General features: G+C 36.8%; 2 protein-coding genes across 2 annotated transcripts; one reads left to right on the forward strand and one right to left on the reverse strand.

Annotated features, from left to right (window-relative positions):
- Positions 1-948: 948 nt before the first annotated feature.
- Positions 949-4,941, forward strand: QPRT (quinolinate phosphoribosyltransferase). Its single transcript, XM_058179469.1, has 3 exons — positions 949-1,520; positions 2,715-2,846; positions 3,487-4,941. The coding sequence occupies exons 1-3, from the start codon at positions 969-971 to the stop codon at positions 3,706-3,708; spliced, it is 906 nt and encodes a 301-aa protein (XP_058035452.1). The 5' UTR covers positions 949-968; the 3' UTR covers positions 3,709-4,941.
- Positions 4,942-4,962: 21 nt separating this feature from the next.
- MYL11 (myosin light chain 11) lies at positions 4,963-26,517 on the reverse strand. Its single transcript, XM_058179467.1, has 7 exons — positions 26,361-26,517; positions 23,445-23,534; positions 7,552-7,627; positions 7,342-7,446; positions 7,172-7,250; positions 6,055-6,103; positions 4,963-5,322 (listed from the first exon to the last, which is right to left on the reverse strand). The coding sequence occupies exons 1-7, from the start codon at positions 26,361-26,363 to the stop codon at positions 5,218-5,220; spliced, it is 507 nt and encodes a 168-aa protein (XP_058035450.1). The 5' UTR covers positions 26,364-26,517; the 3' UTR covers positions 4,963-5,217.
- Between the last annotated feature and the right edge of the window lie 271 nt (positions 26,518-26,788).

Genomic DNA, 26,788 nt, shown 5'->3' on the forward strand with positions numbered 1-26,788 from the left:
AGCAACACTGCGGTGGTTCTAAGTCCAAGGACCAGTTGCAATTTTTCAGCGCCCTCGTAACGTTGAACATTCATTCTTTAAGTGAATGGTCATAAGTCAAGGACTACTTGTATATGATAAGAATACACAATTGCCTTTTGAGCCTCATTCTTAAAAGGCACAGGGAGCCAATTGAGTGTTTGGTATGTATCTTAAAATTTGTGCCTAGAAATCGGAAGTGACGACTATGGAATTTGTGTACCTTCTGGGGTTCTGAAGCCAGCCCGGCCATACCTGTGGCTGCACAATGATGTGCAATTTCCCAATCGTTTTCAAGTGCCCTTGAACTGTCCCACTTAATTTCAAAGTTACTTTTTACCATTTTTGGATGGGGAACAGTTAAGAGAGTAATAGAGATAACAGATACACTCCTTATGCTGCACTCGGGATCAGCCAGCGTTAATCAACAACATTTGCTTAATAACAATCAGGGCAAAAAAGGTTTGTGAAATGAGGCGCAACTCACTTAGCAATTGACATGCTTAACGATGGGAATTCTGATCCTAACTGCAGTCCTAAGTCGAGGACTGCCTGCACAGCTTCTCCTCGGCTTGACCACAATTGAGCCCAACATTTCCATTGCTAAATAAGTGAGCTATTCGTTAAGGGAGTTTTGCCCCATTTTACAACCTTTCTTGACAGTTGTTAAGCAAATCACTCCAGTTGCTAAAATTAGTAACAAGTTTGTTAAGTGAATCCGGAAAAAATGGGACCCCATGACCCCCGGGAAATTGTAACCATTCCAAATATAAGTCAGTTGCCTAGTGTCTGAATTTTGACCACCTGACCTTGGGGATGCTGCAATGGTTGTAAGTGTGAAAAACGGTTGTAACTTCAGACAGTCACTGAATGAACTGTTGTCAGTCCAGGACTATCTGTATTGTCTGGTACAACTTGGCCAACATCCTTGTGGTTTCCTTTTAGTCATCATGGCTTCCCACCCAAACCTCTCACACCTTCTCCCTGCTGCCCGATTGCGTCAACTCGCCCGAGATTGGTTGCAAGAAGATGCTCCAAGCTTCGACTATGGTGGCTATGCCGTGGGCAACCATCAGGTGTGCGCTGTGCTCTTCTGCAAATCCCCTGGAGTCTTAGCTGGTTTCCCATTCTTTGAAGCTATCTTTGCCGAAGTCGGCTGCTCGGTGGAGTGGCTCCAAACTGAAGGAACCTGGGTTGAACCCGTCACCCGAGTGGCTCAAGTCCGTGGGCGTGCCAATGACCTCTTGCTGGGTGAGCGAGTAGCTTTGAACTGTCTGGGACGCTGTAGTGGTGTTGCCACATCAGCAGCAAAAGCTTGTCGGGAAGCACAGGAAGCTGGGTGGCATGGAGAAGTCGCTGGGACAAGGAAGACCACGCCGGGGTTCCGTCTCCCAGAAAAATATGCACTTTTAGTTGGGGGATCCTCCTGTCACCGCTATGATCTGGGAAGCCTCATCATGTTGAAGGACAACCATGTCTGGGCCTCTGGCAGTATTACACAAGTGAGTACACAAAAGCAAAGGTGTTTATATTATACAATGATTGTGATCTAGCCTGCAACCATCTAAATCCGTGATGGCGAACCTATGGCATGCATGCATTGCCCTAGCTCAGCTCCAGTGCACATGCATGCGTTGGCCAGCTGATTTTCAGGCATTCCAGGCCCACCGGAAATGGGGAAATGGTCTGTTTCTGGCCTCCAGAGGGTCTGGGAGGATGGGGGTGTGTGTTTCATCCTCCTCAGGCTCCAAGAAAACCTCTGGAGCCTGGGGAGGGGGAAAATGGGCCATCGCGTACCAAAAGCGGGAGGGTGTGTGTGTGTGCATGCACAGAGCGAGGCACGTTGAATTATGGGTGTGGGCATGTGTATCCAGAGAGAAGGCAGTCTAGCTTTGATAGCTATACAAATAAGCCTTTAAAAGAAATGCCTAAATCCAATATAGAATCAGATATACAAAAAAAAAAGAGTAAATTTAAATGCTCTGTATTATTCATTAAATTGGTCTTTGTCTTAGAATCAGCATTGGTTGCAATCTCCGTTCAGTTTTGCACTATTATATATGCTACGTGATAATGTAGTGATATGGGGCGTACATCTCAATTTTGTTAACCATCACTTATTATCTAGATTAAAAATTATATTGAGCTATAGACTATAGTTTTACAAACACAGTGAACAGATTCAGAATCATTTTGGCTTTTTTGACCTGGTAGAACCCTTTTGCAGTTATACTGTAACTATTTTTATATTTCATTAATAATTTAATTTAAATTGTTGCAAATTGATTGCACCTTTGGAAACAAAGGAGAGAATTATTTTAAAGTTTTTTTTTAAAAAAATAATCTCCTTTTGTTGGCTGGGATTGTTTGCAGCCGGGTTTCCCAACCTTGATGACTTTAAGATGCGTGGAATTCAACTCCCAGAATTTGAAGCTGGCTTAAAGTCGCCAAGATTGGGAAACTCTGGTTTGCAGAATTAGAATCTGCATCCAGGTTTAAGAAGGCCTGATAGAGGCCCTCAAAGGACCCAAAATAAGAGACCAGCTGTCCTAAGGTGTGTCTTCTAGAGGAGACCTTTTCATGGAGGATCCAGCCAAATGGGTCACATGAGTATCCCTAAGGTTAGCTCAAGCTTCTGCAGGCATCAACATATAACCTGGACCGCTACCAATCTCACAGTGTTTGCAATCCCACAGGCAGTTCACAATGCCCGGCGGGTCGGTGGCTTTGCCCTGAAAATAGAAGTGGAGTGTGGCTCCTTAGAAGAAGCTCTTGAAGCATCAGGGTGTGGCGCTGATATTGTTATGCTGGACAACTTTGCCCCTGAGGTATTTGGCTGAGAGAAGATGGTGCAGATCTAGAAACTAAATTTATGACTGATTTTCTTAAAAAACAAAAACAATGGTTTGGTTCTTTGGATTGATTATGTTTGGAATATTGACATTTGGAAGATAAAATAGTTTCAAAGGTTGTTAAGAGGGCTGATTTAAAAGCATCAGGCTCAAGATTGCATCTTTCTTCTGAAATCTTTGTTTTCCCCAAATTATAACCAGCTGCCATTTCCTGGAAACAGGAATTAGGTTGCTGAAGGGTTTGGTTTAATTGTATTATTTATTTAGAATATGTATGTGTCACTACACATGACAGTTCTTTGAAGGGGTTTACATAGTGAAACATTGCATACAAACATGTTTACAGTAAAGCTGGTCACACTTCCAATGTGGACAAAGCTTTGACATGGATATCTTCTACTCTTGAACAAAACATGATTTGTGAAGGTTCTGCTTCTGGAGAGGCCTTCAGGACCATGTTGTGTATTTTTTTAAAAATATTGTCTCATGTGGAACCATTCTGTCACTTGGCTTGTACCCATATATATCCATAACTCTGATAGATATCATCATTGTAAAACTGCAAAGGTTTGGTTTCCCTTGTCCTCTTGCTCATCTATCTTATCTTCTTCTGCAGGACTTGCATCCTACAGCCAGCACCATAAAGGCCTCCTTCCCCCATGTCACCATTGAAGCTAGTGGAGGAATCACTGAGGAGAATGTCTCACGCTTTGTGGGGCCCAATATTGATGTGATCTCCCTGGGTTGCCTTACCCAATCAGCCAAAGTGGTAGATTTCTCCCTCAAAATCAGCCGGGATCAGACTCCCAAGCCTCCATTGCGCAATTTCGTTTTCTGAGCTGAGACGGGACAGCCAACCAGTCTGATTAAAATATTTGGGAGTTGGGTAGTTGAAGAGGTAACGGGCTGAGTTGCATCTGCTGCTTATTAACTGTGCTGATCTAATATGATGGGCATTGTACTCCAAAGCTTCTGGAAGACAGGGGAAATTTCTTGTACAGGGTTTGCCTGGTAAAACCTCCCTAGGGATTTTTTTTTAAAAGGATTATTTTCTTTCATAGGATCATTGAAACAGAATCAGCATCAGGATTGAATGGAGGGCAACTGGGTTTGCTGTCATAACTTCTTCAGCATATGTGATTTTTTTACTGCAATAAAATGTATGTCATTTCCTTTCCACTTTCTCTTAATCTGTGCCTTGCATGTCTGCTGCAATCAATTTCACTAAGCTGGCCAAATAAATCTTTTTTTTAAAAATTCAGTTGTTCCATTGTCATTTGTCAAAGTTGCCATGGCCACCAACATCACCATTGCTCTCGTCTTCAACCCCTTGTTTTCCCAGAGTTGATGTGCATCTGTACGCATGTGCAATCTCTGAGTTGTCCAACCTCGCACTTAGCTAAATTGTGGTACTTTCTGTCTTCATCACATCTCACCTACTAGTCTATTGCATTCCTCAGCACTATTACACACTTTCCAGGGCAAATCACAACCAGGCATAGCTGAAGGCTTCCTGGAATTTTCTTCCAGACAATGAATTTGAGCTGAAACTTTAGAAAGTCTCAAATCTAATTCTCTGAAGAATCCCCGCAATGGCTTTCTCTTTCTTAAAATTGTGGCAACCTTTGTGAAGCTATTTATTTATAGAGATAACTGTGTAAGTGAAGCAATATTAGGCCTGCTACCTGAGTTTAAAATTTTTACATGCCTATTTTAATCAAATAACTCTTTAAATTGAATTATAGATTAAAAACAACTTGTTCTGAATCCAGAAGTAGACATTCTTTCCTTTTAGATGAGTCTCTAGTACTAGCAACGTAAGAGGTGATCTTATCTCATTTTCTTTTACAGAAGGAATGATCTTTTAAAATTGTACTAAGGATGTGTCTCAAAAATATTTTTTAACAATTGTACTGGCCACACTAAAAACCCTGAGTTAATTAATTAATGATCGCAGTGCTAAAAGGAAGAAAAACAATCACATTCAGAACCTGAAGCTAAATTAGTTTTAGAAATGGAAATAGGAGCACCATTCAGATCTGTGCTAATATTCTGTGGCCTAAGCAGACTGTGAAAACAAGGGCGTTAGAAATAGAGCTGTCCTCATTTTTATTAAGACATATGACGGTGTGAAGTCCCAGTTAGGTTAAATCTAGTTGTAGTGAATAAGATCGGTTTTGGGGGGCATAATTTTTCTCCCCATAAGATAATAAATAACAGATTGAGATGTTTGTTGTTTGGTTACAAAATATGGATCATCAGGGACCAGCATAAATGAAATTCCCCAGCCTGGGAGTGTCTAGGTGGATTTCCCCACGAAGCAAGGGTGAAAAAAAAAAAAGAGGTTTTATTCCCCTTCCTTGTCTTCTCCGTGTGTGATGACATAGCAGATGTTCTTGTAGTCAACATTGCCAGCTACATCTGGAGGGAAAGCGTGCCACATGTTCTTGATCTGCCAGAAAGAGAGATTTATGTTGAGAAGTGATAGGATTGCAGCTGATGACTTTCAATGTTTTCAATTGTCAATCTAAATCAGGGGTCTTCAATCTTTGCAACTTTAGACTGGTGGACTTCAACTCTCAGAATTCCTCAGCCGGCTCCTTAGCCATGACAGAGGATGATCATGCTTGTTGGCACTGCCCAAGAAAAGTTGTGGCTGGCTAACAAAAGAACGGTATCTCATAAATCCTTTCTTTAATGTGCTATTCAGGATTTGGATTTGTGTTAAAAGAAAACAATGTAGATTGTTATAGATTTCTTTCCTGATCTGATCCCCTCAGTCTCTGATTTTCAAGTATGGTTTTGCTCGCTGTAGTTAAACTGACTTACGTGCAAAGAGAATGTTAATGTTAATATTTGTTTTTATTCTGTGGTAACAGAATAAAGTGATATGCAATCCTTGGAAGAATCTTATTGAGTTGAAAAAAAAATTCAGTATTCACTCTGGCCTCAGACTGACCTCATGTATATTTAAAATTAATGTAATGATTCAATGAAAACAGTACAGTACAGTACAGTACAGAACAGATTATCTTTTCTCCTTTTCTCCTTGTTCTACAGATTTTAGATTGAATTGTTGACAATAAGGAAAAATAACACTGAAGTAAAAAATCTGGGCAAGGGGACTCTTAATTGAATAAAGAAAAGAATGGGACATTAGCAGGATGCAAAGAAATTTTCTTACCTCTTCTGGAGTGAACCGGTCACACTGGGTAGTCAAGAGTTCTTCCAAGCTGTAGCAAGACAAAGAGAAACATGGTATGTGACAAAGGCCTTAAATATATGTGACGTCTGATCCAACTGTCATCTAGAATATAATTTAATGGCAAGATATGGATTGCTTAAGCAATTAATCAGGAGGAAGACTGCGAAGTGCCTACAACATGGAGGAGGAGCCATTTTAGATTTAGGTCTGAATGGATTCAGTGTTTCAAAGGTGCTTTTTCAGGAAGCAACTGGACTTTCTTGTTTTTTCTTTTGAAGACATTTCGGAACCAAACTGTCTGGTTTGGTTCTACAACCCAACAAGACAGACACAGACTTCAGAGGATAATTAGAAAAAATTAGAAAAAACAATTGCTACCAACCTGCCTTCCATTGAGGACCTGTATACTGCACGAGTCAAAAAGAGGGCTGTGAAAATATTTACAGACCCCTCGCATCCTGGATATAAACTGTTTCAACTCCTACCCTCAAAACAATGCTATAGAGCACTGCATACCAGAACAACTAGACACAAGAATAGTTTTCCCCCAACCGCCATCACTCTGCTAAACAAATAATTCCCTCAACACTGTCAAACTAGTTACTAAGTCTGCATTGCTATTAATCTTCTCATCGTTCATATTACCCATCTTCTCCCACTTATGACTGTATGATTGTAACCTTGTTGCTGGTATCCATAAGATTTATATTGACTGTTTCCCTATGACTATTATTAAGTGTTGTACCTTATGATTCTTGACAAATGTATCTTTTTTTTAATGTATACTGAGAGCGTATGCACCAAAGACAAATTCCTTGTGTGTCCAATCACACTTGGCCAATAAAGAATTCTATTCTATTCTATTTCGCTTGTCATCCAAGAAACTTCTTTAGCTGACAAGATTCCCCACTATCCTGTCAGAGCTGAAGAAGTTTCTTGGATGAGAAGCAAAACATCTTCAAAAGAAAAAACAAGTGCAGTTGCTTCCTGAAAAAGCACCTTTGGGACAACCATGACCTGGATAATTGAGAATCTCCATATACTTTTAACGGATTCAGTGCTTCTGCTGGAAGTGAAATGAGAGGTAAACACTCACAATTTCTTCTTGACATTCCCCTTGCCCTCAGGGTCCAAAACTTTGAAGGCACCAATGATGACGTCCTCGGGATCAGCACCTAATGAGATAAGACAGGAAGAATAGTGAGATGCTAGAACAGGTTATCTGTCATAAAGAAGAAGTTTGAGAAGGAACAGAGACTCACTCACCCTTCAGCTTCTCCCCAAACATGGTGAGGAAGACAGTGAAGTTGATGGGGCCACTGGCCTCCTTGATCATGGCATCTAATTCCTCATTCTTCACATTCAGGCGACCTACGCAGAAAGGAAGAAAGTTTAACTGCTGAGGATTTGATTTAAGGGTATGATCATCCATCCAGCTTTACTTTACATGTTTCAGCCTGCTCTCTTTTTACTTACCCATAGCAGCAAATGTATCTCGCAGGTCCTCCTTGTCAATGATGCCATCTCTGTTCTGGTCAATAACAGTGAAGGCCTAAGAAACCAGGACAGAAAGAAATACATTAACCAAGTTCATACATTAAAGAGGCTTGTTGAGCTATTCACAATGGCTTGGTTCAACTGCTACACCAAGCAAAAACTAAAGACACCACATTATAGCATAGCATAATACATGAAACCAACATGTTTGAACTCTAGAAAATTCACCTTCCTCTCCCTGTCCTACCAAAATGAGCAGTTGCCAGGATCTCAAAATGGCAAACTAACTACCTTATAATAGCTTTTGGATTTAAACCTATCCACTCTCAACACACATCTAAACTGACTATGTATGCTAATAAAGGAGAATATTTGTAGCTCAAGGTTAACATGAGGAGTCCTTGGTGCTCTCTGAGCTTCCTTGTTTTCTTGGAGATATTTCATTAAGTAACACTAAGTAACAAACTAAGTAACATCATCAGTAGTAAGGAGTGCTGTTTTAAAACAGTTTACCTAGTTGTTACCAACTAAGTTACATCATGTTATCTAGTTTGATAATGAAATGTCTGCAAGAAAACAAACAAAGCCAGAGAGCACCAAGGACCACACATGACTATATATGTGTTGTGTTGTCACAACTTTTGCAAATCACAGTGTAGTAAAGTAGAGGCCTTCATTTCTTAAGAGGAGCAATAAATACAGTTTTTTCTGTTTTTCTGAGAACTGGTTCATCACTTGCCATCACTGCCATATCAAGTGGCATGTAATTAACCCACAGCAGGGGAAACCTGTGATGAAATTGTTTTGATCATTGTTTTGGATAGCAGCCAATGGACAAAACCAGCAACATAGGGTACACAGAATGGCAGGCAGTTGTTATGTCATGACTAAAGTCCTGCCTCTTTGTAGAATGAAAGGGTGGGACTTTGATCACAATGACCAGCTTGCCTGCTTTGGTCTTGTCCCTCATGGATACTCTTAGCTGCAGTGCTTTTTCTAGATGATTGTAATTCATGCCTTTAATTCATTTAAATTCAAATGTATTCATCAAGTTTTAATTAATTAGATCAGGGATCAAGAATTAGCGATCTTCTAGATATCTGAGAGTTTCCATTCTTATTGCTGTTAGTTAATGTGATCAGTGATAGAAGCCTGTCAGAACTGTAGCCCAATTTTAAATTGAGAACCCAACATTATCCCTCATTTGGGTTAACAAAAGAACATGTATGAATGGACAACTTGTACAATCTGCAACATTTATGGTTCTTGGATGTATATATCTATGTTTATTACTTAATAATTACAGAAAACTACAGAAAACCCTACACTTGAATTACCATAACAGTATGTATTTTTTTTCCATTTCACAGCACAACCATCCTTATGGCTAAGCCATATGGAATGCCATTTTTAGTGAGAAAGATGGAGTAACTATTTTTGTGGATTAACAAGTGACATTTTGTTGCCTGGGATTTGAGATATCGGCTGGAAGAGAAAAAAAACCCACTTCATTGTTTAGGCTTCCATGGGAAAAGCTGTAGGAATGTTTGTTTATACAGCTGCAGTATAACTTCAAAAAAGGACTGGGAAGATTAAAAATTTGAATTGGAATGGCTTAAACAAACATATGGAATGCCACAAACACCCTTTTAGAAAGAATATTTCAACTTGCAGGAAAAAATATTCTGGCTGTGAAAACTGATGTATAACAGGCAGGAGAAATAATTATTGGATTTTGAATGACGAATAACTTCTGTATTCCTCTCTCTTCCCAGTATTTTGTGCAAATCCCTTCTGGCCTTCAGTGATGCAAACTGGATAGAGCTTTGATTCCAAACACCATATCATAACAGCAAAAACTCAAGAAACAAAGACAGTTTTTATAGAATCATAAAAGTATAGCTTATTGATACGCAAATCCAGTTAGATTTGCGTATCACAATAAGCTATACTTTTATTTAATTTGGATTAATGTATTGTATAATAACCATATAAAGCCAAAGAAAGATCTGTTAGTGATTTTGGTATTCATCTTCATCATGAATAGTTAAACTTGTATGCCACCTGGCACTCAACAACTCTGGAAGGCCCCTAATATGCAAACAAATTACAATAAAATCAATAAAACTTAAAAGACGAGAAGAGTGATAAAGTGAGGGATCTCCCTTCCTTTGCCCAAGGCCTGGGTGAAGAACCAAATCTTCATGGCGTTTCTAAATAACAGAGAAGTGGGCCCATCTGAATCTCAGGAAGAACCTCATTCCAGAGAGCAGGTAAGATGGGAATGAAAAATTAACTAGCTGCCGCTGAACCCTAGACACAAAATAGTAGCTCACTTATGTTTGTTTATATTTCAAGATACTTGTAGTAGTTCTTTAGCCCTCAAAGGTTTACTGGACGGACTTCCTGGTTGGCTCCGTTGGCAATGGAGGCAATCTTTTTGGTCACCAACCTCTGGATCGTGTTGGACTGCTAAGACAGCGACAATCAGCTGTCCAGCGGTTCGGAAATCCCCCTCTTCGGGAGAAGAAGAGGAGGTGAGCAAAAGAAGCAGAGGTAGAGCTTCCCTAGAGCTCCTGGAAGATACCAGAGGGCTTGAAGGGTTAAGCCTTCTCAGAACTTCAAAGTGCTCCAGATCTGAGGCTTTTCTTCCTGCTTCGGCAGACCTAATTGCCGCGACCAACTGCCGGGACCAATTTTAACTTAAAGAAGATAATACCGGACTGAACAGAAACAGGAGAGCTCTAATTATAAAAGCAAGTAATCAATCAATTCCCTGTTATTTTTTTTTTTAAGTTTTGGATTGGACTTTAAAGCGAAAATGGCAGTTGTTCTTTAATGAGCTACGCAGTTGAAAACGAAAGTGTTACAATTCTCACTGTCTGCTGTTTATTGCTGAAGGCCAGCTGGAAATTTTTTTTAAAACATTGTAATGAGAAGGGAGAAGAGATACTGAGACTGGTTTTTTTAAAAAAAAAAAAGACTTAAAAGGTTTATATGTAACATTAAGTTAAAGAGAAATTTTAAGAGATGGCAGCAAAACAATTAAAGTCAACTGTTACAAAAACCCCAGGAACATTAACACCGGGAGTCTCTCCAGCACATACAGCAGATACAAAATCACTAAATTTGGAAGCACTTCAGGATAATCTGAAAGAATTTATGAAAAATCTCTTAACGATGCTATGAATTGGCAAACTTCCCAGATAGAAGATAAGTTTAAATTAATTACAGAAGAAATGTCAGAGATGAAAAAACAGATGTTAGAAATTCAAACTGGAAATAAAGAAGTCAAAGAAGGTTTGGTGTCAGCAGTACAGGGTCTGGCATCAAATGTGATTTTACTGGAGCAGGAAGTAGAAGAAATAAAGAAAGTTAATTTAAAATTGGAAAATAAGATTGAGGCAGTTCAAAGTAAAATGGATAAAGTTGATGATGAAATTGTTTTGGTACAATATAGAGCTATGGAACTTGCTTTACGAACCGTGGACTGAAAGAATGTAAACATGAGAATTTGAAGCAAATTTTTTCGGAGGCCTTTGCAGCGATTTTGGCAGTTCGGCCAGTAGATATGGCTTTTCATATTGATAAAATTTATCGTGTGAATTCCTGGATAGCAAGACAAAGAAATCTTCCGAGAGACATTGTTATTTATTTTACTACTAGAACAGTGAGAAATGAGATTTTACAAGCTTCTTTTAAAGGAGACAAGATTCAAGCGGCTGGCCAAGATATTTTAATACTAAAGGAAATTCCCCCCAAAATGTTGAGAGGTAGGAAGGAGTTTGCTTTTTTGGTGAACGAACTTAAAAAACGTCAGATTGAGTATAGATGGGACATCCCAACTGGTATAATAGTTTACTATGAAGGGAAAGCACATCATCTTAATACAGTCAGTAAAGCACGAGAGTTTTATGCTTATGTGCTTAAAGCTGGAAGTCCACCATCTCCGGATGGTAGGAGAAAGGAAGGTGAAATTAAAGAAAAAGAAGTGATAGTAATGGAAGAAGACCTTTTACAAGCGTTGGATGTGTCTAAGATGGGATCAGAGATTCCAAAAGAGCCAAGGATGACAAGAGCAGCTGTCAAACGCAAGGAACAAGAAGAAAAGGCTCAACAGGCTCAATCTGCTATTACCAAGATGGAAACAGTGGGAGGAGCAAGGCCCAAAGAAAGATATGATTTGCGGCTGGTGCTTCAAAAGTTTCCGATTGCTGATAATGGCAATTAGACTTTTATCTTGGAATGTTAATGGATTAAACTCACCACAAAAGAGAAGAAAGATATTTCATTATTTGAAGCAATTTAAAAATGACATTGTATGTTTACAAGAAACACATATTAGAACATTAGACCAGAAATATTTGATAAATTCAAAATTGGGAATACATTTTGTTGCATCTGCTACAGAAAAGAAGAATGGACTAGTTGTTTATATAAAGAGTAATTTATCTGCAACATTAATTGAGGCGGATAATCAAGGAAGATATATTGCTATTGAACTTTTATTGGAGGGGAGAAAAATACTTTTAATAGGAGTTTATGCACCAAATCAACAACAAGAAAAAATTTATAAGTTTTTACATAAAAGAATAACATCTTGGGATTATAAAACTTATATATTAATGGGTGATTGGAATGGAGTGATGGATACCCAGAAAGATAAAAGAAGTCTTAGAAATATTTCCAATCGTGTAGAACTGCCAAAGGCATTCTTTGATTTGATGGAAGATTTAGAATTGAGAGATGTATGGCGAGAACGCAATGAAAAAGAGAGAGATTTTACATTTTTTTCTGACAGACATCAATCTTTTTCTAGGATCGATTTTATTTTAATTACTAATGATTTGTTTTTTAGAGTGAAGAAGACAAAAATTTGTTCTAGAACTTTGTCTGATCATAGCCAAAGGATTCAGCTAGATTGATCATGGATTGAGCTAGATCGGGAAAAAGAGGCCAGGAGGTCGTGGAGGATGAATGAGAACTTGTTTAAATATGAACAAAATGTAAATGAATGTAAAACTCTAATGAAGGAATTTTTTTCTTTGAATATGGATAAAGGGACACCTATAGAGATAGTTTGGGACACCAGCAAAGCTTATATGAGGGGAATTTTATTAGAGATGAATAATAAATATAGAAATAGACTGCACAAAAGGCGAAAAGAATTAGAAGAGGAAATTAAAAGGAAGGAGCAGTTATTGGTATGTAATCCAGGAGATAGTAAAATAAAAGAGTCAATAAATATATTAAGAGGTCAATTTAATATGCTAATGACAGATCAGATGGCAGCTAATTTACAATATGCAAAACATAATTTGTTTAATAATTCTAATAAACCTGGAAGGTGGTTAGCATATTTATTAAGAAAGAAACAGAAACAACGTATAATTGATAAAATAGAATATAGAGGTAAGGAAGTATATCAGCAAAATTTGATTAAAAAAGCTTTTTTAGAATATATACTAAGTTATATTCTAGAGATGTGATTAATGATAAAGATATAGATAGATATTTATAGGACCACGGTATCTTAGAAATTACAGCAGATCAAAGGGAAGAGTTGAATCAATTAATTTCTTCAGAGGAAATAGTGTTTGCAATTAAGCAGCTTAAAGTGAATAAAGCACCAGGTACAGATGGCTTGACAACTACTTATTATAAAAATTTACAAAATGAGATGATTGTACCACTTAAGAAGTTATTTAACAGAATACAAAGGGGAGCAGAAGCTCCTCCTTCATGGAGGAAAGCTTTTATCTCATTAATACCTAAAGAAGATCGAGATGGTGTTAAACCAGAGAATTATAGGCCAATATCGCTTTTAAATACTGATTATATTTGCTAAGATACTAGCGAATAGATTGATGCCACTGATGAATCAATTAATTCATAATGACCAATCAGGATTTATTAAGGGGAGACAGATGAGATATAATATGAGACAAATTGTAAATTTACTTGAATATTTGGAAAGAAACAGCCAGGTTTCAGCAGCATTCTTCTTTTTGGATGCAGAAAAAGCTTTTGATAGATTGGATTGGCAGTTTTTGTTTAAAGTAATAGAAAAAATGCAATTTGGAGATTATTTTATTCAAGCAATTAAGGCTATATATCAAAAGCAAACAGCTCAAATAATAGTAAACGGTGGATTAACAGAATCTTTCAAGATTGAGAAAGGGACTAGACAAGGATGTCCCTTGTCACCATTATTATTCATTCTAACTTTGGAAATATTATTGAGTAAGATACGTGGTTTAGATCGAATAAAAGGAATTAGAATTAAAAATCAAGATTATAAATTAAGAGCGTTTGCAGATGATCTGGTTGTTTCTTTATCTCAACCATTACATTCAGCTGTATATTTGATGGAGACAATTGATCAATATAGTAAGGTATCTGGGTTTAAAGTGAATCAACAGAAGACAAAAATGATAATTAAAAATATGAATACACATCAGAGGGAAGAATTAGACAGAATAACTGGATGTGAAGTAGTTAAAAAGCTTAAATACTTAGGAGTATACATTACAGCATCGAATGTAAAATTATATAAAAATAATTATGAGGTATTGTGGGGAAAAGTAATTAAAGAAAAAGAAGTGATAGTAATGGAAGAAGACCTTTTACAAGCATTGGATGTGTCTAAGATGGGATCAGAGATTCCAAAAGAGCCAAGGATGACAAGAGCAGCTGTCAAACGCAAGGAACAAGAAGAAAAGGCTCAACAGGCTCAATCTGCTATTACCAAGATGGAAACAGTGGGAGGAGCAAGGCCCAAAGAAAGATATGATTTGCGGCTGGTGCTTCAAAAGTTTCCGATTGCTGATAATGGCAATTAGACTTTTATCTTGGAATGTTAATGGATTAAACTCCCACAAAAGAGAAGAAAGATATTTCATTATTTGAAGCAATTTAAAAATGACATTGTATGTTTACAAGAAACACATATTAGAACATTAAACCAGAAATATTTGATAAATTCAAAATTGGGAATACATTTTGTTGCATCTGCTACAGAAAAGAAGAATGGACTAGTTGTTTATATAAAGAGTAATTTATCTGCAACATTAATTGAGGCGGATAATCAAGGAAGATATATTGCTATTGAACTTTTATTGGAGGGGAGAAAAATACTTTTAATAGGAGTTTATGCACCAAATCAACAACAAGAAAATTTTTATAAGTTTTTATATAAAAGAATAACATCTTGGGATTATAAAACTTATATATTAATGGGTGATTGGAATGGAGTGATGGATACCCAGAAAGATAAAAGAAGTCTTAGAAATATTTCCAATCGTGTAAAACTGCCAAAGGCATTCTTTGATTTGATGGAAGATTTAGAATTGAGAGATGTATGGCGAGAATGCAATGAAAAAGAGAGAGATTTTACATTTTTTTCTGACAGACATCAATCTTTTTCTAGGATCAATTTTATTTTAATTACTAATGATTTGTTTTTCAGAGTGAAGAAGACAAAAATTTGTTCTAGAACTTTGTCTGATCATAGCCCGGTATGGATTGAGCTAGATCGGGAAAAAGAGGCCAGGAGGTCGTGGAGGATGAATGAGAACTTGTTTAAATATGAACAAAATGTAAATGAATGTAAAACTCTAATGAAGGAATTTTTTTCTTTGAACATGGATAAAGGGACACCTATAGAGATAGTTTGGGACACCAGCAAAGCTTATATGAGGGGAATTTTATTAGAGATGAATAATAAATATAGAAATAGACTGCACAAAAGGCGAAAAGAATTAGAAGAGGAAATTAAAAGGAAGGAGCAGTTATTGGTATGTAATCCAGGAGATAGTAAAATAAAAGAGTCAATAAATATATTAAGAGGACAATTTAATATGTTAATGGCAGATCAGGTGGCAACTAATTTACAATATGCAAAACATAATTTGTTTAATAATTCTAATAAACCTGGAAGGTGGTTAGCATATTTATTAAGAAAGAAACAGAAACAACGTATAATTGATAAAATAGAATATAGAGGTAAGGAAGTATATCAGCAAAATTTGATTAAAAAAGCTTTTTTAGAATATTATACTAAGTTATATTCTAGAGATGTGATTAATGATAAAGATATAGATAGATATTTACAGGACCACGGTATCTTAGAAATTACAGTAGATCAAAGGGAAGAGTTGAATCAATTAATTTCTTCAGAGGAAATAGTGTTTGCAATTAAGCAGCTTAAAGCGAATAAAGCACCAGGTACAGATGGCTTGACAACTACTTATTATAAAAATTTACAAAATGAGATGATTGTACCACTTAAGGAGTTATTTAACAGAATACAAAGGGGAGGAGAAGCTCCTCCTTCATGGAGGACAGCTTTTATCTCATTAATACCTAAAGAAGATCGAGATGGTGTTAAACCAGAGAATTATAGGCCAATATCGCTTTTAAATACTGATTATATTTGCTAAGATACTAGCGAATAGATTGATGCCACTGATGAATCAATTAATTCATAATGACCAATCAGGATTTATTAAGAAAGAAACAGAAACAACGTATAATTGATAAAATAGAATATAGAGGTAAGGAAGTATATCAGCAAAATTTGATTAAAAAGCTTTTTAGAATATTATACTAAGTTATATTCTAGAGATGTGATTAATGATAAAGATATAGATAGATATTTACAGGACCACGGTATCTTAGAAATTACAGTAGATCAAAGGAAGAGTTGAATCAATTAATTTCTTCAGAGGAAATAGTGTTTGCAATTAAGCAGCTTAAAGTGAATAAAGCACCAGGTACAGATGGTTTGACAACTACTTATTATAAAAATTTACAAAATGAGATGATTGTACCACTTAAGGAGTTATTTAACAGAATACAAAGGGAGAGAAGCTCCTCCTTCATGGAGGAAAGCTTTTATCTCATTAATACCTAAAGAAGATCGAGATGGTGTTAAACCAGAGAATTATAGGCCAATATCGCTTTTAAATACTGATTATAAGATATTTGCTAAGATACTAGCGAATAGATTGATGCCACTGATGAATCAATTAATTCATAATGATCAATCAGGATTTATTAAGGGGAGACAGATGAGATATAATATGAGACAAATTGTAAATTTACTTGAATATTTGGAAAGAAACAGCCAGGTTTCAGCAGCATTCTTCTTTTTGGATGCAGAAAAAGCTTTTGATAGATTGGATTGGCAGTTTTTGTTTAAAGTAATAGAAAAAATGCAATTTGGAGATTATTTTATTCAAGCAATTAAGGCTATATATCAAAAGCAAACAGCTCAAATAATAGTAAACGGTGGATTAACAGAATCTTTCAAGATTGAGAAAGGGACTAGACAAGGATGTCCCTTGTCACCATTATTATTCATTCTAACTTTGGAAATATTATTGAGTAAGATACGTGGTTTAGATCGAATAAAAGGAATTAGAATTAAAAATCAAGATTATAAATTAAGAGCGTTTGCAGATGATCTGGTTGTTTCTTTATCTCAACCATTACATTCAGCTGTATATTTGATGGAGACAATTGATCAATATAGTAAGGTATCTGGGTTTAAAGTGAATCAACAGAAGACAAAAATGATAATTAAAAATATGAATACACATCAGAGGGAAGAATTAGACAGAATAACTGGATGTGAAGTAGTTAAAAAGCTTAAATACTTAGGAGTATACATTACAGCATCGAATGTAAAATTATATAAAAATAATTATGAGGTATTGTGGGGAAAAGTAATTAAAGAAATGGAGAAATGGAAGAAGTTACAATTATCATTGTTGGGAAGAGCGGCAGCTATAAAAATGAATGTTTTGCCTAGATTTTTATTTTTGTTTCAAATAATTCCAATATTGAAGAAAGATGCAAATTTACAAGAATGGCAAAAAGGGATTAATAATTATGTATGGAAGGGTAAAAAACCGAGGATAAAGTTAAAAATAATGCAAGATGTTAGGGAAAGAGGGGGTTTAAAAATGCCTAACTTGAAATTGTACTATGATGCAGTTGTTTTAGCTTTAATTTCTGATTGGATTAATTTAACAGAGGAAAGGATTTTGAATATAGAAGGTTATGGTTTGTTATATGGATGGCATGCATATGTAATATATGACAAGAAAATTGATAAGACATTTAAGAATAATATGGTCAGAAGTGCTTTGTTGAGGATTTGGAAAAAATATCAATATAAGTTAGATGGAAAGATACCAATATGGACCATCCCCAGACATATGATAGAGAATATAAATATATTACAAAAAATGGAGGTTATCACTTACAAAGAGCTTTTGACTATGGAAAAAGGGAATTACAGTTAAAATCTAGGAGAAATTGAGGATGAAGGAGAAATTATACATGGTTCCAGTATGGACAATTGCAATCTAGATGGAAAATAGATCAGAAAATTGGTCTAAGGCAAAGTGATGATAATTTGGTAAAACAAATAAAAGATCAAGGTCAACAGCATATAAAGAGATTATATAATGTATTGGTTGAAATTGATTCAGAAATGGAGTTGGTTAAAGATTGTATGGTAAAATGGGCACAAAATTTTCAACAACCTATAATGTTAGAAACATGGGAAAAATTTGGGTGAGGAATGTTAAATTCACAAGCACAAAATTTAAGAGAAAATTTTATAAAATGTTTTATAGATGGCATTTAGATCCTAAAAACTGTCATGTATGTATCCAAATGTGAAAGCAAAATGTTGGAGATGTGATTGTGAGGATGCTACCTATTATCATATATGGTGGACTTGCAAAAAGTTAAAGCCTTTTGGATTAAAAATATGGTGGATTATGCAGAACATTTTGAAAAAGAAGATCAAGTTTGTTCCACAGTTCTTTTTATTAGGAATAATTCCAGATTGCACTGTTATAGAGACAAAACTGATTTTGAACTTAATAACTGCTGCAAGACTATTGATTGCACAATATTGGAAGAAAGAAGACTTACCTACAATTGGAGAATGGATTAGTAAAGTATCAAATTTAGCAGAAATGGCAAAAATTTCTGCCTACTTGAAAGACTGTACACAAGAAAAATATATTTTGGAATGGAGGAAGTGGATTGATTATATTCAAAATAAGTATCAGATTAAAAAATATCAATTAGTTTTTGAGTGAAATTAGGAATTGCTATGTATTAGTTTAAGAAAGAAGGGAATTGATAGTGTAATGGTGTGAAATGGAATATGTTTTATGTTATATTTTAGATTATGTTTGTTAGTTACAATACCCTGTATTCTGTTCTGGGAAGTCTCGGGGAATGGGGGAGGGAAGACTATAAATTGATTGGTTGCCATTGTACAGGAATAATGGTAGAATTAAACAAGTTGGAATGGTGTAAAGTCGGGACTGCTCGGTAACCACTCCCGAAGGGAAAGGGTAAGGAAAGAGGAGTAAAGAAGGAAGAAAGTAGGTAGGCAGGTGGGTAGGTAGGAAAGAAGGGAGAGAGAAGAAAGGATAGGAGGAGAAGAAGAAGGAGAAGATAGAGGGTTAGAAAGGATGGTAGTGAGAAGTGGGAAAGAGGAGGGGAAGTAGGAAAGTGAGGAGAAGGATGGTGGGGAAAGTCGAAGAAGGATGAGAAGGGTAGAAAGGATTAAGGGAGGGAGTGGCGGTCGAGCAGCCTGATTGAGTATAGTTTGAGTATAGGATTGATTGTTGGATATGTGATTGTATTGTACACTGGTCAAATTGTGGGAATTATTATGGAAAATAAAAATTTTGCCCTAAAAAAAAAAAAAGGTTTACTGGACAATTTAAAGTATTTTAATAAACATTCTGAACTGGATATAAAAAAAGACTTCAGTGGTTTGTCTATTTATCTGCTTATCTAGCAATTCATTATAAGGAAACATGGGTTAACTCCAGCTAGTGCAATCCTCCTCTCCCCCCTCCCTTTTCTGCAGCTGTGCCCTGGAAACACCTGTCATATGATATCCTTCTTCACTTCTGCCAGGAATGTGAACAATCTTAAACTGTCTCATATTAAACCCCAAGCCCTCCCTAAGGGGACAGGTGGTACATTCTGAAGGGGCTGTTGATGAGGTCTCCAAAGGCTGGCAGGCAATGATGGAATTCACTCCTCCCCTCCTTTTTTTTCTTCTTTTTTGCTAAATGCTAAGTGCCTATCTCTTTCCAAATAAAAATAAAATGTTAGAATTTAGCAAATTGAAAGGGGCTGCATTGGCAGGGCAAACTCAGTCAAAAAGCCTCTACCCTGTCAGGCAAGTCCTTGCCATCTGAGAGATGAGGCTCTTAATCCAAGTGTAATGTTTACTATGTTGTGCAAACATAGAATGGCTACCATTTAGGGTACAAGAAAGTCAAAATTGTAATCTGTAATCAATCTGGATTTCAAATTCCACTTTTTTTTGTGTATCCCAAAGGCCAATAAATCAAGTTAAAATACTGCTTGAGGAGCAATGTGTGAATAAAAATGGTGGTGAAACTAGGCTTGTTTCTCAGATTTTCAGGCTCAGCATGTAGTGTGAATTCAGCCCTGGTCTGAAGAGCAATATGGATTCTCTATACTATGAAAGAAGGGGGAAACTATAAACTTGGTGGAGTGGAAGTTGCATCATCTCAACCATCTAATGTTGTAATTTGGATGTTGGCTGGAGAAGTACCTCAGGAAGCTTTTCCAACTCATGTTAACCACCACCACCCTACACACTCACACAAAGGAAAGGATCTGACTACTTTGGGTGGAAGCCGAGAGAGCTAATGTAACATCAGTACCCTGGTGTCAGCAATGTACTCAGCACTTGTCTGTGGAGATTCTCAGTCATCCAAGTCATAGTTATCTCAAAGGTGCTTTTTCAAAAGGCAACTGGACTTCCTTGAGGAAAAAGAAGAAAACATTTCATTCCTCATCACTTGTGACAGCGGGTGATGTGATGCCCCCCACCATGACAACTGATAAAGCTTCTTGGATGAGAAGCAAAATGTTTTCTTCTTCTTCTTCCTCAAGAAAAAAGCAGACCAGTTGCCTTTTACTCAGCATTTGCTGAATAAAGATGAGAAAGATCGTCTACTCTGAGGAAATTACATTCTAAGTACAAAAGCATAAAAGGATATTCTGAAGCAATTCAAAGACAACCAAGGCTGCCCAGAAATCTTGATGGCAAACCTACCGTTTCCCACAAAAGTCTAAAAAATATTTTAGTTAGAAAAATACTATGTATGACACACAACTTCATTCTGAATCAAATCATCAGTTCATCCTCTTCACTGTTCCAGATGGCAGGATCTCTCCAAACAGATTCCATCCAGGATGGAATTCAACAAAGGCAGAGCTCAAAAAGCAGTTGATTGCTCCCCGAAGAGGCAAACTGGCCAAGGAGAAATGAGTAGCTGAACCCAGTATTAACCTGGGCTGCAAAAATCCTGATGCTTGCTAGATAATTTTCAATAATTAGGTGTTTTTTTAAATCCTTCCTGCCGTCCAGTGAATGTTCATCCAGATCTGGTATCCCTAGATCTAAATATCAAGATTGTTACTTCTGCTAGCTCGTATTTAAGCAACCTTCCCAAACTTCATTCCCTTTCATGATGTTACTTAAATTCACACCATTCCTATAATGGGAATTGCAGTTTTGGATTAGATACTCATTTATTTTATGGGCCAATTTTATTTCATTTAAAAAATGCCAAAAAATGCCTATAGATTTCAGCAGTATAAACCTGGGGGCTCTGGGACAAGAGACTGTGTTTCCACCACAGATCTACTCAGTGGACTCTACTTCCACCAAGTAGAAATGTAATCTTTTCACCCTTAGCAAATTATGGAAAACGTAAAAATGGCAGAAGGAATAGTAGGAAGGGCAAAAGAATTAAAATGAAGAAAATCATCAACTAGTCCTCCGGAAATTCCATGATTACATCAGGATTATTGTACAACGCAGGAGCCCACCTGAAGCACCTGAAGCCTAAGGGGAGATGAATTCCATCCTGCCACAAAGATTTACAGGTGATCTTCAGTATTACCAGTCTCACAGCATGTTTGTGGAGAAAAGTAACAAGAAGGGGAGAAAGAAGGGTTCTTTGGGTTTTCTGAAGGAAGGGCAGGTGACACATACAATTAAATATGCACATTGCAAGAACTGATCTGTCCTCTCATATTTTTAAAAGCAGAAGGCTCTCAAAAAACAAAGAAGCACAGACATAGATTGCAGGAAAAAGAAGAAAATCCAAAGGAGCTGCTATGGTAGTTTGCTACCAACTCTACTTCTAATGTAGCTTTGGTCTCCTTTATAGTTGATCGATATTTTAAGACTGAAAGACCTTCAGGCTTTATTTTTTATAGAAATCAGGAGGCTTCTCATCTCCTCCTCCTCCTCCCCACAAACTAGCCAGCCAGAATGGGTTTCCAAAGATCTCCTTGTAAGGCTCTGCCATTTGCTTCATCCAAGCACAGATGTCACCTCTTTGCTCAGTCCTCCTTCACCCAAAATAGACCCTGCTGCATTGCAAGGGCCTTGGAAAGGAAACACCATCAACTTTGGGGTGGTGTGTGTGTGTAGAGGTCTATTGCCTGCCAAAGGGCAAAAAATGTTCCTCTGAAATGAAGATTAAGAATTTAAGTGGCGAGGAGAAGAGAATATCTCCATATGGAAATCTGGTCCTCATTCTCACTTTTATAGGTGAGAATTTCTATTCAAAATCCAAATTAATTTAAAGAACAAGTGTCCTAAGGAGAATAACCTGGAATTACCCTTGGGAAAGGAAAAACAACTTTAATAGCAGGTAAAAAGCTGATCTTCCATGCACAGTTAATAGGTTCTAAGCTCCAAAGTAGGATTTTATGGAGACATATAATCATAGTTGCTCATTATTTTGGCTCTTCCAAAATATGGTCATGTTTACACATCATAATAAGCCATTACTCATGGTCTACAAACCCAATTTTTGTCCTGCTTTACACATCACAAGAATTCATGGCTTGCTTAATCTTGACTTACTGAAGAAAACAAAAATAAGCTAGCATTCAGTCTACATTATCATAAGGAGACAGAAGAACATTTTTGAAAAGGGTTGGTCCACCAATAATATCTATGGATTTCCACTTTCCCTCTCCAGAACGTTCTTCACAATAGCCTTCTTTAAAGTGGCACCTCAGATGTGGCAAAAAATAAAGTCCATTATTCCCAATCAACAACCATTCTATCTGTGAACAATGGAAGCAGTAATTCAATCCATATTGGAATGGACAATAAAATTAGGAAAATGTCTTTAAAACTTATAAACATTCATGTTCAACAATAGAACTATATAAAAGACAAAAGAAAGGAAAATTAATGAATGGTGGGCCTCTATTTGGCAGGCATAATTTCAAGAACAAATCCCTATTTTTGTAACAGTTCAGGCTCAAATCAAACCACCACCAAATCCATACATGAACAGATATCCACATGTGGATTCTTGAGGTAAATTATGTTTTAAAAATGCCTCTATAACTTACCTAGATCATTTATATTTAGTTACTTCTGCTGAAGTTGAGAAAATGTAGCTGGGAATCATACAATAAATTGGGATACACTGAACTGGACCTACCGGCATATGTAAAACAGGCTCACCTGAAACATTTAATTAGGTTCTGTTATAACAGCCAAAATTTCTGTGATTAGTCAGCAATGTTTTTCAAAAGGAAGACAGAATCTGAATTGACTAGTTCGTGAAGCTTTGTTCTTAAAATTTATTCCTATATATTCCTATATAACTCCTAGAATGTCAATTTTGGGTAGTGCTCCTGGACAATGCTCATTGGGATCCATTAATTTACCCCGAAGTCCTCCTTTAATGGCATCACTACATTTGTGGTATTTCCTAATGGATCATACCCCTCCCCACATCCATCTTTGTTCTTGTTCTTACCTCTTTAAACTCCTGGATCTGCGTTTGGTCAAACATGGAGAAGACATTGGAGCTTCCTTCTGCTGCCCTTCTCTTTGCCTTCTTGGGTGCCTGTAAGAGAAGAAAGATGGGCATTTAAGATCAGCCAGCTCACTGCATCCTTATCTAGGGCAACCAAGCCTCCCACTTTTATAGGTGAGAATCTTTATTCAAAGTTGAAACTAGATGAATGGGAAAAAAAGGAGTAAACCAGTGGTACGGGATCCAGCAAGTCCTAGCACAGACATCATTGATTAAGGAAATACATAGGTAACTTAATCACAGCTTCCTCTTTACAATTAAATGAATTATCCTTCAACTTAAATTGTAGAACTGATTTATAGTTTAGTACCTTTCTCTCTGCAAATGTGACACAACCAGAACCTTTGGTCCTGCTTTATCCTGATGCATTTTCTCTTTTTTGACAATGTGTAAGCAATCAATTCATCAGTGACATGAGATCTTATTAAGAAAGGGTTCCTACCATGCAGAGTTTCTAGAGTTACTTATTTGTATGGTTTTGCAAACGTATAAACGGCTTCAGTTATAGTAGACTCTAAGGAATATAACTAAGAAGGTTCCTGAATTTGATTATGTAAGCCATCCGTGATCGTTTTCTACATTTTTGCCTTCAGGGGCAGGGAACCTTACTAAAGATCAGAAAATATTATTTAGTTTAACTTAATTAAAACTTCCTTTAAATGTCCTTTTATATTAGATGTATATCCGTTAAGGAGAACCCAACAAACAATTTTACTGCTATAGCAAAAGTTTGAAAACTTGGAACATTGGGGAGAAACATTAATATTTGTTATTTTAAAGAAAGTGTATACTTTGGTTTGAGAAGCATCTACTCTTACTTTCTATACAAACATGGAGTTGATAAAAGTTTAATGCATCTTTTCAAAGTCTTCATTTCAGGTTTCTAACAACGAATTTCCATGAGGGTGATCTTTTTTTTAAGGCAACTATGTTGTACGTGGGTTTAATTTTTATCTTCCTCAAAATCACTTTGCAATTTTTAAGTTAATAAGTAATATATAATTGATATAATATACAGGGGTCCTGTAACCTCTTTTAAAATGATAGCCTGGGCAAATAAAACATGTATGAACAAGACCAATTTGATGATAAATGACAACTGTTTCAGAAAATAGCACTAATCCAAAATTGGTATACCTAATAGAAAAGAGGGGAAGGGGTGAACTATATCCAATGTAGTCATATACATAACTCTAGCTGGTTTCGCAAATTTAACCCATACATGAAAAGAAAAACATAAAATTTCTTTCTCTTTCAACCTTGTCAAATATGTGAACAAAGTTATTTTATATATAGACTATAGGATATATAGGATTGTGATCTACATCACAGGAAGTTATTTAGAAAGACTGATTATCTGGAGATAATTTCAAGAATCTCCTTTCTACAGAGTGGCTCTTTCTTGATCCTCAATTCCTGAAAACTGATATGAGTGTTACTTCTAGGAAGAGCCAAAGATGGGACAAGGGTGGCAAGGTAAAAATGGAATGAGAACCTGAAGATCCAGGAAATCTAAGCGGGTCTTTTTCATGAACCAGAGCAAAAGTACGAACTTTGGGGTATTGGCTAGAAATAATAAATGCATTTCAATCCTCTGATCACACTCAATTGGTCAGATATAAAAACCCAGTAAAATTTTGGAAACCGTTATAACAAGGGACAGGGGCATGGCTAGTGATGATGAGATTGTAGGCTGGAGGCCTCAGGTGGAGAAAGCTAATATATATCTGCATGCTGACAAACTAATCTTTTAGCATCAAGAAATGAGGTCCTGAAAGAGTAAACAGTCCAAACTATTGCAGGTTGTCTTCTCACCATGGCCAGACTTAACAGGAATGTTCTGGAAGGATTGCTCTAAAAACACATCTTACAGAGTTTACTCACTCCTACATTTTGTCAGATGTGGCTTTTCAGAAAAGAGGTGCACCAGGCATACAACAAAACTTCAAGGGCGAAGGAAATGTTTTTAAAAAGTGTATTCCTTGTTTCTCATATGGAGAAAAAAAAAACCCCAGACAGGTTGTAGCTTCCTTTGTCTGGATCTTGTGGTGCCTTGAGGAGTCTGACTCAGAGGCTACTGTCTACTCAGCAGCTGTCCAGCCACCCTTTGTTCCTTTTTGGAAAAAAAATGCAAAGGCAAAGAACCGAAAGATGTGTAATAAAGCATCCTGCTATATTATTCAAGAAGAGCATTATGAAGTTATTCAGGAATTTGAAGGGATTCATCTATAAGATTGAACATGCAAAGCCAAATAATACCAAGTATTATTAAGCAGAAAGACGGCTTGGGATGGGATACATGTGCAAGATCAGATCCATTTCAGAAAGTGAAGAAAATGAAACAGAACGATAGATGTCGAATCATCACCCATAAGACAGTAATCAGATAGTCTGTATGGCTTCAGCTTTTCCAAGTTTCCTTCCCCATCTCAAAATAGCAGAAATGCCTTTGGGTTCTCATAGCCCTCCCAGTCTCTCTAACAGTGCCAAAGCTTCCTTTTAACACATATATCCCTCTTGTCCAGATATCTTAAAACGTCCTAATTGAAAATACTCAAAATTCACTCAAATATATAGAAGAAAATGCTGAACTGGAGGATTTTTTTAAAAAATGGCTAAATAAATTTTACTCCTTTTTACACCTTCCTTTTGCTGGTTTTATCTTTCATCAAGAACATTTGAGAAGCTTCCCTATTCTAGTGCTCGGCTTAAAAAAGCAGATCAAGATACGATTCTACTTTTTAAAAAAAAAATTCCTTGGTGTTATACATTTTCCACTACTTTGGACCGATAGTCCCTGATTTCCTTAGACATCTACCACGCTCTTGCCTGCGCATCCGATTTTTCCTCACTTACCATGTTCTCTCAGTGGGCAGGTAAATGGGTGAACAGCAGCTGTGGATGCGATGGGGATGTCCCAGGGGCCAGAAGGGCAAACAGCCTAGACACTTGGCTGTGAATTCCCCTGGGGTTATATAGGCTCCCTCAGAGGGAGGCGGGACTGCTAACTATAGTCACATCTTCAAGTTTGGGTGGGTGGAGGATGGATGGGGGTAACTAGAAATAGACACCAGAGGAACGCAAGAAGGCCAAGTCCTTTCTTGGAGACAGGGTAAGTCCATTAGGTTTGATAGTCCATAATTCAACAGCCTTTATTATTCTGGGGATCAGTGGTAACCCAGCTCCAAATCCAAAGAAGATGAGCTCACAACGCCCCCCCCTCCACACCCCTTACTATGGTTTGCTTGATTATGGCTTGCCAATCTACCAATTAACCCTGGTTC

Source organism: Ahaetulla prasina, chromosome 4 (genome assembly GCF_028640845.1).
Source record: "Ahaetulla prasina isolate Xishuangbanna chromosome 4, ASM2864084v1, whole genome shotgun sequence".
NCBI lineage: Eukaryota > Metazoa > Chordata > Lepidosauria > Squamata > Colubridae > Ahaetulla > Ahaetulla prasina.